General features: G+C 35.6%; 1 protein-coding gene across 1 annotated transcript in view; it reads left to right on the forward strand.

Annotated features, from left to right (window-relative positions):
* Window positions 1-20623, forward strand: part of FMN2 (formin 2) — a 155026-nt gene that overhangs the window by 96463 nt on the left and 37940 nt on the right. Inside the window, exon 14 of the mRNA XM_059841678.1 lies at window positions 8563-8655. Within this exon, the coding sequence (XP_059697661.1) occupies window positions 8563-8655 (93 nt within the window). The remainder of the gene's footprint in view (window positions 1-8562; window positions 8656-20623) is intronic.

The following is a 20623-nucleotide window of genomic DNA, read 5'->3' on the forward strand; positions in this document are numbered from 1 at the left end:
ACCATTGCTCTTTCCCTGCTGCATTTGGTACAAACGTTTCTGGGGACAGTACCAGCAGCTTCATCCTATCCTGGATACGAAGTGACAGTTTCAACACCAGACTGAAATATCAGTGATGACTTCTTAATAGTCTCCAGATATACAAAATGCTTTGTGTTGACTTTCTTTTTCAAAGTAAAGTGACAAGAGAAATTAAAAACCATTTGTGTTAAAAGATTTCATGACCACAAGAGTAGTAGTAGTAAAATTTAGTAATACACTAAAAATTCTGTGTATTCTGATAGCTTAATTGTTTTGATGATTTTGATGATTCAGTGAGATAGAATAGCCTGTGTCAATGACAATAATTCCTAAATAGAGTAAAAGTTTTAACAGAATGTGTAAAATTACTTCAAAGGGGTTATTCTTCTCTTCATTTACTTTAAGTACACTACCAGATTTACTAATGAACCTGTGGAATCTTATTAATTACTAGAGCAAGTAAGGGCCTTATCAAATGTCTGAATAGGAAGAGGGTTGTATAATGGTGAGAAAATTCTGACAAAATTCTAAATATGAACTTATTCTTTTAAAGGCAGTGTGAGTAAATGAGTATTGATTATTCCTGGGAAACACTGACTTTAGAGGCGTAGAAATAAGTGCCCAGAATACATTAGAATTTTATACTGTGATGTGGACTGTAACCTTGGACTTAGATTGATCAGGAATTAGATGGCAGATTTTGTGAGTGGATTTCACCATTTGGTGAGGGTGGGTGTTTGATTTGTTCTTTGTCACTGAGAAACTGAAACTTGTAGATAATACTGATGCAGGCAGCATCAACAGTTTAATGTTAGTTTCAAATACGCTGAAAACCATGCAGTGAGATCATACTTATTACAGTGTGTCAAGGAGGTATTGATTCACCTAGGAAAAAAGTCTTCTGCAGATATTCTATTGCTGCCTTAGAAAACTTTCCATGATCATTATTCAAAGGTAAATTTCATTCCAGAAAGATTCCTTCTCAAAATTTAAAAAAACTCGACAGAATACCCACAAAGTAGAGGACAGTTATTATTTTTAAAAAAAGTTTAATAGCTGTAACAATAGCAGTTCATTGTAGTACTGCTGTGTTTTTCCATCTAAAGATGTCAGTAGTATACACAGGGACATGCAGATAAAAATAATCTTCATGATTCTGTAAAATAATTTTGTTAACGTGTTCTTTTGCAGTTTGGAGTTTGGGTTTATGTTTGTATTAGAGTTATTATGCAGATTGCTTAAAAAGAAAAAGGACTCATTCAAACTTGTATGCTTTCTTCCTTTTGACTTTCAAGGCTATTGTCCATTTTCAAGTGTTTATGAACTCTATGCCTTGGCAGCTTGTAAAATTTTGGAAAAGAAAATCTCCTTGCATATTTCAGATTCAAAGTGCAAGTCTCAAGGAGTTTTAGAAGCATGCCATCTGCCTGTTCCAAGATGAATAAGATAGAAATTTGGGTTTTTTAAATATTACAGATCCAAAGGATAACAGTTATATACCAGATTTTTTTTGTAAGATAGAAGACCAAACAAGTAGATCCTCTTACTAACAAATCAAGTGAGTTTGGCTCCATCTGTTGCTCCTAGATTTCACAGCTCTCCAGGATTCCCACTTTATCCTTTTTGACTTCAGTGACATATAGTTTGTTAAGCAACTTGATCTGCTTTTGATCTCTCCTGGCTGTCAGCAACGTTCCTTGATGCAGTCATGCCAAGCAATGACTTCTGTTCCTATGTCATTCCACAGAAGAAATTTTAGCACTTGCCACATGACCTAAATCAACTCACATGTAAAGAAAATTGGACATCCAGGGTCACAGGAGCAGTGTGTGAGACTCACTGATTAGGACCTCTGTTATATAACTATTAGTATCAGTATGTCTTTCTAGACACTTCAGAGTGCTCCAGGTAGAGCAGAAAAATGTGAAAAACATGTAATTATGAAGATTCTAACCCTCTTTACTCTGATGCTAAAGATAAAATTTTGGTTTAGGAAAATGTTGGATTTGTGGCCCAAATCCATAATGGATGTGGATGAAATTCTTCCAGATGTATTTGGTTTAGGAAAGAACTAGAACACTAGAATGGCATTGAGAGTAATAGAATTATGGCAAGTTAAAAATGTTTAGAAGCTATTCTTTGGCTACACATTAGCATTCTAGCCTTACAACATTAAGTTTATTCTTGCTAATCAGAAACTAATTCATCACTTGTCACTTATTGCAAAACTTTCACCGAAGCTCAGCTAAAAGGGAATTAGAAACAATGCCAGGCCAAAAGTAAATCTGACAAGAAGAAGAGATTAATAGTACAATGAAATGCAGATTGCTATGAAATTGAATTGAATTCAGTATTTGTTTATATGTCATAATGTCATATTTAATATATTTGATTGGAAACTGACTACAAGCAATAATTATCATAATTAAACATTATTTTTGTCGTGATGCTTTCTTTTCCTATTCTGAGTGTTTACAACTCATTGAAAATTTTCCATCCAAAAGAAGCTAGGCAGTGTGGCCCAGTACATCTCCCTGATTTGGAATAAATGTGACTGAGAATGTTTATAAAGTGTTAAGCATTTGCAAAACACTTTGTATTTTAAAAGTATGTTCCAAGAAAAGCCCTGGAGTATCTTGGAAAAATACATGTTCCCTATTTTTTTCAGTGCTTTTTACAGTCACCTAAAGTTACCTATTCAGTTTGGACCTGCTGATTGTAGAGCTGTTATGTGCTCTTGTGTTAAACACCTTCTCTGTGAATAAGAGCATTGGAAGTACCATCAAGGAAGTACCTTTCAAAGGTTGTATTTTGGATGGTGTCAATGTGCAATTGAGAGAGTTTGGACAGCAATAGTCTTGCTAGTCATTCCTCTTGCCTCAGTAAAGGTTATCCTCAATACCTAGAAAGAGTTCCCAACCCTGAGAGCTCAGTCAAGCTGTAGTTTGAGATGGAATTTTCTTCTTCGTGGTCAAATCTGTGTCTGGGATGAAGGGATTACTTTGCAAAATAAGATTGCATCCACTACTAGTTCTTTAATAAGGAATATTAATTCTTTCAGACTAAAGTTTTTTAAAAATTGCAGCATTCTATTTGCCCCTCTCTCTCACACACGCACATGTATCCTGGTATCTTTTCATGTTCTCAAGATGTATTCCATCATAGTTCTGATTATGGATCGAAGACTAGCAACATTCCAATGCCACTTCTTGATCAGAAGAGTGGTATTAATTGCACCTTCAATTAACAAACTTGAGCAGCTTTAATTATTTAGAGTCCCACTTCAGGTGGAAAAAAGGGAAGGGATTGCTCTTCTAAATTTGACCATCCTCTCTTAAAGGAGTAGAGTGACAATCTAAGGATTGAGAGATTTCTCAGTTAAGGAAAGGCCTTGAGCCTAATATGGTGATCTGTCTTTTAAAAAACTAAAGTTTGGTGAAATAAGAAATACCCTAAGAGATTTACCAAAATTTTTTTTTAATATACTTGTACACTAGTATTTCAAGTTTCAAGAGAAGGTGGAGTAGAGAGAATTGAAATGAGAAAAAATTGTACTCTTTAGAGTTTGAATTCATTGCATCATCAAAAACATTCAGAATTTGAAATGTTTGTGTTTTGTCATTCTCTGTGAATAGTTTTGCTACAAATATGAATGAAGATATTTCCCAGTTAAGAAACAGATCCTTTATTTTTCTTCTATGATCCATAGATCCATATTCTGGTGAAAAAATTCCTTCAGTCTTTTATAAAATAATACCAAATCACTCAAGGTAATTAATAGCAAAATAATATAGCAACAGTAGTGGTTTGGGTCAGTCCTCCAGTTATCTCTACCACTTACCTTTACAGAAACAGATATTATTTTAACCAAATTAAATCTTTACATTTGCCTACTCATTAACAACTGTACATCCACAAATTCTGTTTTTTCTGTTATCGCTGAAAGGGTTAATTGCTGCAGCTATGCTGCATGCAGATTCCTAAACCTAAACCAGATGTAAACTAAAGCCAGGCTTTCAGTCAATCTGTGAGTCATATTTTACTGTCCTTAAAACTCCAAACAAGGAGCTGTCTATGGAAGCCCTTGAAGACTAAGCAGTTCTTAGTGTAAGTCATTACAATTCCAAAAAAAATAAATAGAAGAAAATTAAGAGCTCTTTCTGTATTTGTGGCTGGGTTCATCAGAGTGTGTCTTTTGATGAGGCCAGCATTGTTTCCTTTAGATAAAGTTTAAACTTTCTTTTAAAGTCACAGGTTGCTGTTGTAGGGAATCCAGAAAGAACTGAGGAAGTTGAGAAAGTAGTGATAAAGTTGTTCTATAGTTTTCAGAAAAGTAGGACACAGGCACATCTCCTGTGGAAGCCTGAGTACTCAGAACCTTAGAAAATTAGGGACATAATTTCAAAGCTTCCATCAAAACTTTGATACAAATAGTTTAGCAAGTCTTAATCAAAGGTGTGCTCTCAAATATCTTAAACTATCTTGAAAATCCATCTGACTTCTAGAAGACTTCCATAGATAAGTATGCAGTTTCTGAATTAGTTAACAAAAACAGCTTAATGGATCTGTTAATTACTCATCCAGGATAACTTGTTAGTCTGCTTTCTTGTTTTGTTTTGGTTTTTTTTTTTTTTTTTGATGGGTTGGGGTTTTTTTTGTTTGGTTTGGGGTTTTTGTTTGTTTTCTTTTATTTTTCATTTAATTTTTATATTTGGGGGGTTTGAAAAGAAAACTCCTGTTGCCCATTGTTGTCCTTGCCAAAAAAAATGCAGTAAGCATGAGGAGCAGCTGGTCATCTGCTCACCCATTTTGTTCAAATAGAAATCTTTTCTATTTAGAAGAGATTTGTGCTCCAGGGGCTAAAATTTAGCATCCAACAAAACCAGCTGGAAAATGTGCATTATACAGATAGATATTATGAATGTTGAAAACTATTGTTCTTCTCCTTTTCAGAAAGGTTAAATAACTATTTCTGATAATGAGACTGAGTGCATTTTACATGACTAACCGGAATCACTTACTAAAAATGTTAGTGCAAAGCACAGATTGCTTTGTCACTTTCCTTTTCCATATTGGCTGTTGTGAAACTTTGTTTTTAGTAAATTGACCTGAAATAAAAACAAAACAAAAATATAGATTGAGCAACCTTACACAATAGCTTGAAAAATTGCAATTAATTGCATTTTATCACAGAAATAGGGAATGAGATGAATTATTGTGACACTGGATACAGCTGAAATTGCAATTTGCTTAAATCTCTAAACTGGTTTTGAGCACAAAATCTAACATCAATTTCCAGGTCAGGAGCATTTGAGATACCTGTGCATACGTGGGCAAAAAAGCCACCAGTTTGAATTGTCCACAAGAATCTGTTTTGATTGCTTCTGTGAAAAGTGGCATACAGTTCTCTGGAGCATATGATCTTGTGAGGAGATGAAATTAGATGTATTATAGGTCCTTTCAAGTGTTTATATGTTGCTTATATGTTAAAATTGATTTTGAGAGCTGGAGAAAAGGTGTCTCTGCCCTTGCCAACTTCTGTTTAGGATTTGAGATCTTTGGAAGGTCCCAAGTGCATAATTTGGGACTAGTGGATACTGAAACCTTCACCTTGCTTTAAAGCAAGAAAATGTATCTTCCTGTTTGGGCAATTCAGTCTTGTGACATCAGTTTCTACCGAGTGCTTGGCTTTTGTGACTGCCTATATGAGTCTCTTTTGTGGTGCCTTGAATACCTTTCAATTCCTTCAATATAAGAAAATTTAAAATCTGCTGGAAGTAAATGGAGTTTTAAAAACATGCAAACTTTGCCTAGGTTTTTCAGTTGTATACACATCTGCTGAAATGAGACAATAACTAAACGTGAGAATAGCGAACGTAAGACCAGGTTCTGAGTCAGTTAAGAATAATCAGACAAGCTTTTGCTTTAGACAAAACTTTTACAGTCATCACAGTAGATTCCCTTTGCCAATCTATTCCTTTGATATTTGGAATGTTTAGCTGAGCAGCTTCATGGAGATAAATGTGTTTGAGTATGAAGCTGAGGATAAAAAATATAAATTTAAAAGGCTGTTTATATTCTCACATACTTTTTTTTTCCCCCCCATGTTTTTTTCTCCATATTGCTTAGAAGTTATTAAATACCCTTCTGACACAGGCATTTACTTAGTATCTTCTTCATTTGAGAAGAAATACTGGGAACTGGTATTTTGCACTACTTTCATCAAGATCAACACTCTAAAGGAACAGCGATGGCTTATATGAATATTGGGGCTTTATATTCTAGTGACAAATTATGGAAAATAATAAATGAGTGTTGTATCCAACAGGTTGTGCAGGGAGACTTCAATTCCAGTCTTGGTGATCTGGAGAATTGAGAAACTTAGGAAGAGCTTACAGGCCCGTTTAATTCTTCATTGAAGAAAGCAACTGATGAATAGTTTGTTTTAGGCATAATAATAATTATTAATCTGGTAATAATGACTGGATTTTTTAATTTTTAAAATCTGGATAAAACATACAATATTTTACTCTCTCTACAGTAAGAGAAAGGGGTTGTTTTCTCTGTGTTTTCTTTTTTGATTTTAAATTATTTAAAGTGTTTGCAATTCAGGAATAAGGTAAAAAATGGGCCTGAACTGGTATTCTTCTGAACATCATTGATTTTAGTCTTTTAAGAGAGGGAGGGTTGTGAGCAGAAAGAAACAAAAATTACTCCACCCAAAATGGGACAAACAAAGCTATCGTTAAATGCACACCCTTTCCCACACCACACACAAGTGCACAAACAAATCAACTATCAGAGAGCTTCCAGTATCTGAACGGCTAAGTAAGAGACATTTCATTTTGACAATCACTATTACATGTTATGTTGAAATGGGTATTTTTGGTGGGTATGAGTCTTCATAGTATGCTTTTCTTACACTGTCTGAGAGATCAGGGGTTCAGCTAAGCTGCAGCCATTCAAGAGTATAATGCTTTACTGCTCTGAAAAATATTTAATCCATATTCTTGGAAAAGGTATGGAATTTTGGTGACATTAAATGTTATGGTGGGTTCTATCACCTCTTTCAGCTCTGACACTTATTCCTGCATAAGAGAAAAGAAAAATCCAAATTCTGTATATTGCCATCAGAACATCTCCATTTGCAGAATAGTGCATAAGTCCTCTATTTCTTCTTCTGTCATATGTTGTAAGAAAATCCATGGTCATTTGGATCCCCTCCCCTGTTTCACAAGTATTGACTACTATTTGTTTAAAAACTACAGGCTTCCCATTATATAATTATAGATTTTTATAACTATATGGGGGGTGGAGGGGATTCTTTTTTTTTTTCAGTATTGCTTCCTAAGTAGATCACCTAAGTAAACATATTTATGTTTATCTTTTCTCTAAAAGTCTGCTGTTATTATTTCTATTTCTCTCTAAGCTTAAAAAAAAAAAAAATAAAATTTAATTGTTATTATCAACCTGGTTTTACTCCAGTTGTGTGGAGTTACTAGTTATTTAAGTCAGTCTTCTTTTCAGTATATGTGCATTTTAAATATTAAGATAGTGCTTTCTGCTATCTCAATATATTTTTTAAACCTTTACCAAGTTTTTTGTCTTTAAAGACATAGTAATAATTCTTTTTTCCTAAAGAAAACCTGGAGGATAAGCAAAGAAATGCATATTTTGGAATGTGTGCACTTGATCTGGAAATTCTGAGACAGAATCAAGCAGGATTCATTTCTGTTGAATGACAGGAGTTTATCACAGCCTAAAAAGATTTCCCCTATGTTGGAAATTGGAGTTCAACATTCATCTGAAATAATAGTCTCGGATCTTCTCTTGACCCAAATTAAATTATCTTGGATAGTTGGTGGAAGTGTGATGGTACCACCTTACCCACAAATAATCTTTGTGTCAGGGCTGCTTTAGGCTCCAGATTCTCTGTCTTGGTTTTTAGTCCGATAGGAAGCAAGCTGTTCTTGTTCAAGTTCTCTCAGAGAGTTCAAGCCATGAGTACTCTTAAAATCCTTCACTTTAGTCCTTTTGCTCTTGTACTTTTAAACAATGCACAACTCTTCACCACATCTGTGGTTTTATCAAGTATCAAACCCTCACCTGCTGAACTTCATAAATTAAGGTCATTCCTACTGTTTGGTGCAGGTTTTGCATCTGAACCTTATTTGATTCAGGCACTAATACCTTGGTACAGGTATATCAATACAGCCTGGAATCTGAGTTTTTTATTTTGTTCCCATACAATCCTACCCCTTAAATTTGTCTTTCTCCCTCAAAACCATTGCATACTTTTGTTAATTTTTTGCTACTACTTATTTAAACTCATACGCTGGCCACAAATTAGCTGCATATAAAAATATTTTACTGGGAACATGTCTGTTCCTGACTCTATTATCATAGTGTTTGTACTTGTAGTGTGTTTGAGGCACATATTCCGGTGGTTTCCCTGGATATGAATTAAAGTGTCTTTTCTTAAGATATGCAGATCCATGCTATGATGTGTCATCCTAAAATAATCTGTTACTCCAATTTCAGCATGTGAGACAGAAGCAGCAAAAGTTTATCAGCTATCACTAGAAGAGCACCTACAGCCCTTCAAAGACAACATGGAGCAATTCATTAGTCAAGGTAAATAATGAAACGTCACTTAACCTTTTCATGACATTTCAAAGGAAAGTTATGGGAACAATGTTTATACATTGTGGGAAAGGGACTGTTTATTTTGGCATCATGGAAAGACATGGATTAGTTTGATCAGATGCCACACAGTTCTAGCAGATTTGCAAAGTTATTCTCTTGTACTGTAGGTGACTCACTCTCTTTTGCATGACAGCAAAGACAAATGCTATTGGCTTGAGTGTGTGATCTTCTAAGTTCAACATTCCAGTAGAAAACAAATTTACAGCCTTTGTTCCTTGAAAAATTAGTGAAGCTGGATTTGTTTCATTAACTTCATTCCAATGAGATAATTCTTTTGTATGTGCCAAAAACATGGAATAAGCATAACAAAAGTAGTTAAAGGTTTTTTCAGATATGCTGCAAATCCATATGAAATATTTTGATGTGAATAATGAATAATACTGCAATAAAAAATATATTAAAAATATCCAGGATCAACGGGCATCCTGAGTATTAGTAGAAAAACACTTTTAAAATTAATAGACTATGGTTTACTAGACCTTTCTTTAACAAGATTATAGGAAATATGGATAACTTTAGGTTTTCACTAATGTATGTCAGAGCATCTCTTGAAATTCTACTTTGCTTTTTAATTCTAATTCTAATTTGCTTCTTAATACAAGTCAGAATTTAATGCATCAGGGTAAAATACCCTGATGAGTACGCCAACATAATTTTAACATTTTGCTGTTCATTCTGCTTTGATATTTCCTCTTATAATCAAAGACCTGTTTTCTCCTGAACAGGCATTATGTGAAAATTCTGTTTCTAGTGCTGATTCATCAATTCATTAACCTAGAGCTACCAGATCTAGAAACAGTCATGAACTGAATGTGCTTTGTATTTGGGAGGCCTGTCAGACATGCTTGTATATCTTCCTGGTTAGAGAATCCAAGATGACTATCTGTCCAAATGTTATTAGTGGAGTACCTATGGAATCATGAAATGGTTTGGATTGGAGGGGACAGAACCAGGCTCCACGTGTGCTGATCCATGCTACAGGACTTTCAATTACATGGAATAAATTGAGCACGCCCAATATTTTTAATCATCAAATATGAACTGATGTATTCTTACAAGGGTCTACTAGCCAAGCCTGGCAAACAGGATGTTGTCTCCAGCACTAGTTGGTATGAACCAATTTAAAACTGAGTTCTGGTTATGTATATATGGCATACAAATATTTCAGTAGTGGTATGATTGAACATGTAGCAAGTGTTTTGCATTAGGTTTATATTATAGTTTTTATGTATAGATATGGGACATTCAAATCACAAGTTTGTCTGTAAGATATCACTGTTGGCATACTGTAAATCACATCATTTTAACCTTATTAACAGACTAGGAAATCAGACATGGGGATTATCCCTGGATGTGTTCAGGGCCAGGTTGGATGGAGCTCTGAGCAACCTGGTCTAGTGAAAGGTGTCCCTGACTATGGCAGGGGGTTTGAGACTAGATGATCTTTAAGGTCCCTTCCAACCCAAACCATTCCATGATTATATGATTCTGTTTCAGCAGAAGTAAAATTTGTTAAAATTTTGTTTTTTCTTTAGAAGCCATATTTTTTAAAGTATCTAACTTTATGCTTATTTTAGGATTTCTGGCTGTACTTTTCAGAATATAATTTTATATATGCTATATAATGATCTGGTTTGGCAAGGATGTGCAGTTTCCTTTGGGATTACGTGTCTGTACTTTAGGAAAGTGAGGAAAAAGAAAAGAAAAAGGAATATCCATCACATCCATTAAGAGGTTTGCTGTGTTCCCATATTAAGAGTGTATATTGTTAGGTGGTTAACAAAAGGAGAAACCCATAATGTCAGTAAAAATATCACTGTCTCATGTTGATGAAAATAATTGGAAATGTGTATTGTGAACACAGTAATGTGTGACTAAAAAATTTCTGCATTTTTTTAAAACTATAGGGCCTATTATGCAGAATTCTGTCCTAATGTAAGAAAGACAAAGGCTAACATATAGCAAGAAAGAATCCCTGGTAAAGTTCCAAAAAAAAAGTAATTTAAATACCTTTCATTATGAAATCCTTTGTTTTTCCTTCATGGGATTGAATTCCAACTTGAAAGAGGCCATGTTTAAAGCAGGATTTCTCTTTCCTGTTCTGTGTTTGACAAGCTTTTGATCTAGATATTTTTTCTAGGGGCTTTTGTTGTTTGTGTAGACATAATCGATGAGTCTTTTCAGCTAGACTGCACACGTGATCATTTAGAAAAACAGAGGGACAATTCTTGGCACCTTTTGGGGATTTTTGTTTATATAACATATGCTCTGGGCAAAGAAAAATCAAGCTTTACGTTTTTATCTTTTCAAGTTCCAGTTTCTCTAAAGTCAGAAAAAGTTTTAACTTATAATTCAGATGAAAAGCATTTTTCATAAGGTTGAATTATTTGGCATGTTTATATGATGCCTTTTCAGAGTAGATAACTTGTGTGCATAGTGGGACCCAAAAGTTCAAAGGAGCTAGTTACTTACAGCATATTCACTTATGCATGTTGCAAGCAGCTAAAATAGAAAATGGTTTTCCCATAGGCAAGAAAACTTGGATACCAAATTAAATATCCTTGGCAAGGGGTTAGAAAGGCTATGCTTTATAAGAATAGTTACTGTCACACACAGCTAGATAACTTTGTTACTGCAACTAGTCTAGCTGATTGTTGCTAATGATGTACTAATTTAAAAAATAGGTTTTTTAATGTTAACACTTTTATTACGTTCATCAGAGACAAAACAAGGTTGTATATCGGTAGCTTGATTGTAAAGATGGTTTCATTTGAAAGCTAAAGAAGGGAAAGAGGCAAGAATGTGTTCAGAATAATGAAACTTTTAGATTGAAATGGTAGTGGTAAGCGTGATGAAGGCTGTTCAGTATTTGCCTTGCTATCCAAGTCAGTAGGCTAAACAACCAGCATGTGCATTGAAGTATGCAAATTAGAGGCAGGATGCCAGTCCTATCTTGGGGGACTTATCTTGATCATTCTTAAAGTGATAAGTATACTTAGCAGAAAGTTAAATTACCTGTGTTCTCCTTTCTACATTGGCTCAGTGGATATTGGCAAGAATGATTTATCCTATGCACTGGATTTTGGAGGGTCTGTGTGCTTCAAAACTTCCAACAAAATTCTCTCTGTTCTTCCAGGTTGTTTTCTTCCATATTTTCTCCTCCTTGTTTTCTTTTAATGTCCTCTTTTTGAGTCCACATACTGCAGTCATCAAATGTATGATATGGTTGTCGTGTTCTTACAAATGTCTGGGTTTTTTCTCAACTTCTCCATAGCCATTCAATTTAAAAAGGGAGAAATAAAAAAAAGTGGAAAATCTACTTCAAAAAAAGATATTGAAGTAGTCAGGAAATACAAAATTTTTCAAAATTATTTTGTTTCTTATTTAGATTTTTACTGTCATTTACCTAAGCATTTCCAATATGTAATATATAACTGTGAAATTTAGTAAAACAATTGCCCTTTTCCAATGAAAATTTATTCATACCAAACAGCAGTAATTTAAAATATGAATGTTCCAAATATAGCATAGATAGTCACATTTTCTGTCTCTGAGTTATTCCTCACAAGTTATCCCAATTTGAATGAGAGAGATTGAAAGCAAAGCACTGTTTGGGAACCTTGTATCCATTGTTCCATATGTAGCTGTGGATAGATAAGGATGCAAATCCATGAGAGATCACATCCACCAGTTTAGAAAGTTTCAGAAATCACTTCTTTTCCTGGTGAAAATGAGTCTGACACAAAATGCTGAGGGTACTAATTATCGCGTTGTTTGTAGAGGACTTTCATTAGCAGTTAGTAATCCTTTAGCCTTGTCCCTGCTGGACAGGTTAGCCAGCTCAAACTGAAAGAATTGTGTGTCCGTGAACCACAGATGATTCGTAGTCCCCAGGTTTTAACTGTGGTTAACTTTGCAGTGAAAAGCAGTCTCTGGGTGTCTGCTGTTGAGGTGCTGTCTAGGCTGTGCATTCTTCTCAGCTTGATAAAGCAGGAAACTTACAGCAGGAGGAAGCAATCATCACTCCCTCAGAATATTAAGTCTTTTTTGGGAAGTAGGAAGATTCAGTATGTTGAAATCTCAGCTTTTCCACTGAGATTCTATAAATTGTGAAAATGTTGCAGACTTCAAATCTGAGCAAATCATCCTACATCATATTAAGAAGCCAGGCCAATATAATTAGTTTATTCTTTAGAAAAAACATTATGCCATGGGAGAAGTACAAGCATTGTGTGCAGAAGTAAAAACAAAAATTTCTGATGTTTGGCTAGTTCATTTAAAAGCAAAAAGAATTGTTCCAGTGTGCTTTTAAGTTTTGGACCACAGGGTAACCATTCAGTCTTTGGTTCCTTCCCTGGTTTTAATTTACAAAACTGCAGTTCTGCTGTTGTGAGTGAGCACACGTGGCATTCACAAATAGTAGCACTATGTTTTGTTCTGCTGGACCCAAGAATATAGACTCTTCTCCAGACCTTAGTTCTAGTCACATCCTCATGATCTTACAGAATAAAGATGCTAAAATTGTCCCGTTGTTTGAACTGTCTGTAACTATCTCCTTCTTTTGCCTGGAAGGGCATTCAGGAGCCCAGTTTCCAAACTGTTAGTAAAGGAATGTATAAATCACAGTGAGTTCTATTTATCGCTGTAGCTGTAACCAGATAGTTGGTCATGACTTGTTCTCTTAGGTCAAGTAGCAAAAGGCTGTGCATCATCAAATGATGGATTGTGAATGAGACTAAAGCATCACACTGAATCTTGGATGTCTGGGTTAAGTTCCTGGCTCCAGAAATACTGTCGATGATTGCAAAATTAGTGCTGCTATGGTAATCTGAATTCTGGCCTTTTCTAGCCCAGAATGATTGATTTTGCAGATTTCATTTTCTTTAAATATTTTCTTTATAATTTGATAAATATAAGGGAGAACATAGCAGTAGTTCATAATTTTTCTAAAAATAATTTGAGGAAAATATGACTGAAACGTGATTAGGAAGATATATGAATAAATGTGGTTTTGTTTTTCTTTAAAAAATTGCAGGGAACTTTAAGAGGTTGGATATTAGTAATTTACGTGGAGACACTCGCTTTAAATATTATGATGACCAAAATATCCTCATTAGTAATATCTAAAAATTTTTTTTTTTCTTTTGAGAATAAAATGTTCAAGGAATATGAAGGGCAAGCAACATAAACTCATTAGAATGTGAGATGCAGGAATTCAACTTAAGCAGTTTAATTTTATAAATGTTTGCATTTTTCTTTTAATATTATTTTTGTTGAATTATTGAAGGAGCTTTTAAAACTTGTTCTTTTTGTCCTGAAAGTATTCTTGTAATCTCACACTGACATCTTAATGCTGATAAATAGTTTAACGTCAGCATGATATAAACTTGTTCCTCCTTCAGATGTCAGCACTTCCTTTGGTGTGCATTTTTACATAATAATCCTAATTCAGATGGTGTTGCATTTGCAATACTAGACAGGCTTCACTGAATTAGCCTTTCTTTGCTTCAAAGTCCATGAAAGACCGAACTTTTAGACTGGGGTTGTCAACTGTTTTATGCCTTTGGCACAGGATCTCACATAATCATTTTTGTAGGCATCACAGTGCTTTCAGACAGCGCAGGTGTGGTAGAGTTAAAAAAGATATTTTGTCATCGCACAAGTACAGATCAATGTATGAGTATCACAATAGCATAATACAAGGAATCCAACTCAAAAGACTATGAAAAAAGTTACAAAATCTTTGTGGACAAGTGGGGAGGGCTGAAAATTCACATTTTAAATCTCTTCTCCAGTAAAAATGTAATCAAATAAGATTTTTTTTTTTTTATTACATAGTTCCTGGGATGGAGAATGAAAAATAAGAGGCATTAAAGCTTAAGAGCACTTAGGTCCTTCATGAGCCCTAATCACAATGGCATATGTTCTTCAGCACTGTGAAGTCCGGGCTCACAGGTGGACAGTTCTCTTGCTGGATCTTTACTGTGCCTGAAGACATATATTTAGTCATAGGTATGCTGTGTAACTTCACATCTGTTTCCTGCCTGGTCCTGACCTGACTGAGACTTGTGAGCAGCATAGGATTTAAGATCAGTAGCAGGAAACATCAAGTGAAGAGCTCAAAGCTGCACACAAAATACAATGTATTTTACTTCTGTGAATGTGACATGACAACATTACAGTGAGTAGCTGCTAAAAATACATAACTAAGCATGATGGAGTGATTTGCTGGGGTTTTTTGATTGTTGTTATGTTTCAGGGTGTTTTTAAATGTTGGATTTAGGTCCCAATTTTCTCTGAATTCAGCTGACAGGAGATGTCATCTTTCAAAGGCTGAAAAATTATAGAATGGTTTGGATTGGAGGGGACCTTAAAAATCATATAGTTCTAACCCCCTACCATGAACAGGGATATCTTCTACTAGACCAGGTTGTGCAGAGCCCCATCCAACCCAGCCCTGAACCCTTCCAGGCATGGGACATCCACAAACTCTATGGGCAACCTGTTCAAATGTCTCACTGCCCTCACAGTGGAGAATTTATTCCTTGTATCTAATGTAAATGTACCTTCTTTCAATTTGAAGCCATTTCCCCTTGTGCTATTGCTAAATGTCCCTGTAAAAGTTCCTTACCAACTCCCTTGTAAGCCCCCTTTAGGTACTGTAAGGCAGTGTCCCAAAGCCTTCTTTTCTCTTGTCTGCATAGGAGAGGTGTTCCAGCCTTTTTATCACTTTCTGTCTTCTTGCTCCAAAAGGTTGCTGCTTAGGCTGGGGACCCCAGAGCTGGACATAGCACCCCAAGTGGGGTCTCCCAAGAGCAGAGTAGAGTGAGAGAATCACCTCCCTTCTCCTGCTGGCCACACTGCTTTTGATGCAGCCTACAACATGGTTGGCTTTTGGGGCTGTGAGCGTGCATTGCCCAGTCATGGTGAGCTTCTCATCGACCACCACCCCCAGCTCTTACTTCTCTTGTCTGTTCTCAAACCATTCTCTGCCTAACCTGTGTTTGTATTTAAGATCAATCTGACTGAGGTGCAGGACCTTGCACTTGGCCTTGAACTTTGTGACGTTGACACAGGCCCACCTCTCAAGCCTGTCATGGTCCCCCTGGATGGCATCCCTTCCAACCACAAAGTTTTCGTGGTGTTGATTGCACCACACAACATGGTGTCATTGGCAAACTTGCCCAGTGTGCCCTCAATCCCACTGTCCATGTCGCCGACGAAGCTGTGAAAAAGTGCTGTTAAAAGTCCCAAAACCAATCTCTGAGTCATTCCACTTGTCACTGCTTTCTACTTGGATATTGAGCTGTTAACCACAAGTCTCTGAGTATGAACATCAGCCAGTGTTTTATCCACCCAGTGTCCCATCTGTCAAGCCTATGTCTCTTCAGTTTAGAGACAATGATGTCATGTGGGACAGTGTCAAATGCTTTGTATGATTCCAGGCAGATGACGTCAGTACTCTTCCATTACCCAGCACTGGAACCTCATCATAGAAAGCCACGAAATTTGTGCAGTCTTTGCACTTTAATGAAGCTATACTGGCTGTGACCAAAAACTTCCTTATTTTCCATTTGCCTTACAGAGTTTTCAGGATAATCTGCTCCATGACTTTGTCTGTCACTGACTTGAGATTGAATGGGCTGTAGTTCTCCAGATCTACCTTATTTCCCTTTTTAAAATTGAGGGTTGTGTTTCCACTTTTCCAGTCACTGGAAACTTCACCAGACAGCCACAATTTCTCAAATACGATCGATAGTGGCTTAGCCACTTCTTCTGACATGGAGGAATCTCATCAGGTCCCATGAATTTGTGAACCCTCAGGTTCTTTAGTTAGTCTTCTCCTTCTTCGTTCTCTCAGCCTTCTGCAACTTTGGCAATGTGGTTGGATCACTTGCTGATGAATACTGAATCAAAAGTAAAGCTCCTTTTATAGACTATTAAGTTTAATTTTTTTTAACTTTTAAGGAAGTTCAAGATTGTGCCCTTGCATATTCAATGAAGTTTGAAGTTGTGTTTCTATAAATCTTGCTCACAATCTATGGAGCTAGCACATAATTTGAATTCCTGTTGTGTGCAGGTGCAACATTATAAGGAAGCATAATTGGCTGGAATCAATATAAATATTTATGTATTTATCTGATCATAGGTTTACAAAAAATAATAACACCATTAGAAAAATATTCAGCATATTGGATGCTCTATCCCAAGTTATATTCAAGAAATTTGGGTCTGAATGTTTAAATTTAAATGTTCTATTTAACAGTTCTCTTACCTGTATGCATAAAAATCTCAGAAAATGGGGGAGGGGTAACAGGTATTCTTCATGCTTGCAACCTTCTATGAATTTGTCATAGGAAGTATAGAAGGATGCAAGACTCTTGATAAGATTCCCAAAAGAAATCCTGCTTTATTCTCTTGTAAAGCTTTCTTAGCATGAATTTACCCGATAATCAGCCATCCAAATGTACTTGGATCTTTTTTTGTTGTAAATAGAAAGTCTCAGAACTATAGCAGCACAGCTCTAATGAGTCATTGAAAAGGCTTTGTATCTGTTGAAAAAAAAAAAAATACTGGCTCCACTTGAAAGTTACTGGAAAGCACATTCATAGCTAATTATAAACAAATACTAGTTAACACTTTAAATAAAAAGAGAGGAAAAAAGCAACAAGATTTAGGACATAGACAAGCAGATGAAAGGATTCTTGTTGCCTTCCATCTGCGACTACTCAGATGCATTCCTGTATTCAATTACCTGAGAAGATGTGATATTCCCTTAAGAGAGATCAGGAGATCAGAAGGGATGGCAGTTTCGTGCATCTCCTTACTCATAGCCCTTTGAAACTGGTTCAGCAGAAATAGCTTAAATTGCAGCAGGGATTGAGGCCAGACGGTGACTACAGACAGTAATCACTTGGTCGAGATCATACCACAAACCAACAACAAAAAATTCTGGTGGAACAAAAGCTCTGTCAGGGTGTTTGAAGGCAGTTTGAGTAGACTTACAAGATCTACTTGGAATACTTTCTGAATAGGCACCAACAGGTCAGCTTGTTGTGTGACTATGCTTATCTAGTACATTTATACATAGAGGACGTGGATAGTTCTTATTAGTTGCTAGCTTTGAGTCTATTTTTCTCATCTAATCCCCTCCATACTTCATATTCAATTCTCAGCTTGAGTTTTATGCTTTTTTTTTTTCACAAAGCCACTAAGCACAAGCCCCTGTCATTATTCAAAAATTAATGATTGTCTAACTTTTCAGTCTTCTCCAAAACCCACTTCCTTTTTGATAGTGTCCATCCAAAATGGCTTAGTTCTTCCTAGTGCTGCTTATGCTCCAACCACACTAAATAAAACATGCAAAGAGAACAAACACCAAAAAAATCCAAAAATTGAGTCAAAACATATTCAAAAGTCCAAAAGGGAGTAGGGGTAGAGGGGGAGGGGAAGAAACTTTTCTCAAGAGCTTTCTGTTGACTCTGGTGTATTTGCTATTCTGCTTTGGTGTTTCAAGGTTTTTCAAAACACAGTGTTGAATACCATGCTTACTGCCAAAGAAAAGAAAATTAAGTGTTATTTTGGTGTTTCCTGACGGTGTTTAAAAGTATATGTACTACCAAGGAGAAAAGGAAAATTTTCTCAGAAGCACTGACAGAGCTGTTCTAAACCTTAACCTTAGACCCTGAAAATGACAGAATAACTTCAACCTCTTGCTTGTGCTGGTAGTTCACCCAGAATTTTCTCTATATCCATTTTCCTTCTGTCCTGGTCACATGCTTGAGACACCTACAGAAGGTATCCTCATGGCCTCTGTCAGGCACCTCAGGTCCTCAGGCCTTAATGAAGCTGGGTCCGAAGTGACAGGTGAACTGCCTGAGGTTCCATGCACTTTTTAAGAAAAAAAGTAATTTTCCCTCAATTTTGTTCTTAGTTTAGTTTCGTTGGGACTTTTTTGAAATTGTGCCTGTGCCAGTGGAGATATTTGTATATTTTCAAAGCCTCAGCTACTATTCACTCATCACCAGTGCAGGAGAAAATATGTCCTCTTTAGAGATCCTGGTAAATCTCCAACGAAGGGTTTGTACAAATATTAGTGATTGTTTTCTCTTTTATTTGTTGTTTTTTCTCAGTAAAAAGGATTTCTATAAATATTCCTGCTTTTTAATAATATGTATATAACACGGGAGCACAATAATCCTAGTCTAAAACAGTTTCTGTATGTCTTGAATTTCCAGTTGACTTAGTTGTAAGTCAAATGTTTCTTTTTAGAATTTTTGATCCTATGAAAGAGATGATATAGTGAAATATCACAATTTCAAACAAGAAATTGCAACAACCAATAATAGAGACAACAGATGTTATTTGCAATATATGTTCACACAAAAAATGGTCTGTACATATAGAAAATAGATATATTCCTTTTATTAGCTCTTTTATAAGTCAGATTTCGTTCACAAGGTATAGTGGTATATTTGAAGGAGACTAGCAGAGAAAGTTTTTTGGACTGAAATTTAGAGGACATTGTCAGTTGTCTCCATCCACAGTGTGGCTTGATTTCTGCAGAGAACTTAGCATAACATCCAAAATGATCCACTGAGGTAAGAGAGGACAATTTGTGGTCAATCAATGGTTTATATCTATGCCTTTGAGCCCCTTTATATTTAATTTCATTTTCTAGGCTTCTTGAAAACAAAATACTATTTTTAGAAAAGTGAATTTTACAATTCTTCTAAAGACCAGCATTTTCTAAAATGCCTGTGTCTATTTCTCCAGGTCAGTTTGGTGAGATACATCAGATTTTCATAAATGCAGAGGTCACTTCAGTGTAGTTATTCATATATGTGCCTTTGTAGATGTTTACATGTAACATTTGCAGGACTCTAATAAAAAAAGAATTGGAAGAGCAAACACATGAAACAATGGCATGTATCATTCTGGAATGTGGGTATGTGCTGATAAGGACAGAAGATTTGAGAATTCAGTTAATTAGACTTCATTTGTGAGGTCTTGTTTGAAAACTCATTTTGAACTGCATGAAATCAAGTTTTATGCCCCAATTATAAAACACCAAGCAGTAAATTTAAGCAAATTAAAAAAAAAAAGAAGTGATAGAATAGAAATTAGGACATCTGATGCAAGTAATTTTTGAAGAGATTCATGTGTCCTGTAGTTAAAAGAATTTATATAAGAGCCTTGGATATAGTACAGTCCTCACACTTGGTAAGCAATGACGTAGGGAGGAAGGAATGTACTTGAATTTTGACCAAATACATAAAGTGTTTAGGAAGTATAGACCTTGCTCTAAAAGGAGACCAACTTTAAATAATCTGAAGGTATCTAAATGGAAAAAGCAGGCAAACAGTGGAATGTCATCCAACGAGAAGGCATTAAAGATGCTTTCAAACTAAAAAGGGAAAATATAACTAAATCAGTGCATGCTGTAAACTGTTGATAAGGTCGCTTCACTCTGTTAGAGGTCACTTTGACTCTGAAATGCTGTGAGTTTTGAGATGGCCGTGTTTTTCAATATGACCTAAGGGGTTTTTTTAACTGTATTATTTCTAGTAGATTTTTCAGAATATGTATGCCTTCAGGATTATGAAAGCTGCATGAAAAGCCCTACAATTTATACAGTGTGTGAAGGCCAACATATAAATCTGCTACTTTTGCTTACCAATGTATTACACGAAATAGAGGGGTTAGTATTTCCGGCTATTATATAGACTTTAATAGATTTGGAACAGTTTCTTTGGATATACTTCAACAATTAGTGTCAAGAATAAAGTTCTTAGCTGGGAGTGTTAGAAAAGATGATGAGCCAATAAAATATTTGGGAAGAAAACTAACCCAAAAGCAGAAATTCCTACATCTATCAGAAAACCTGCAAGCAGTC

This window comes from Haemorhous mexicanus, chromosome 3, assembly GCF_027477595.1.
Source record: "Haemorhous mexicanus isolate bHaeMex1 chromosome 3, bHaeMex1.pri, whole genome shotgun sequence".
Classification (NCBI taxonomy): domain Eukaryota; kingdom Metazoa; phylum Chordata; class Aves; order Passeriformes; family Fringillidae; genus Haemorhous; species Haemorhous mexicanus.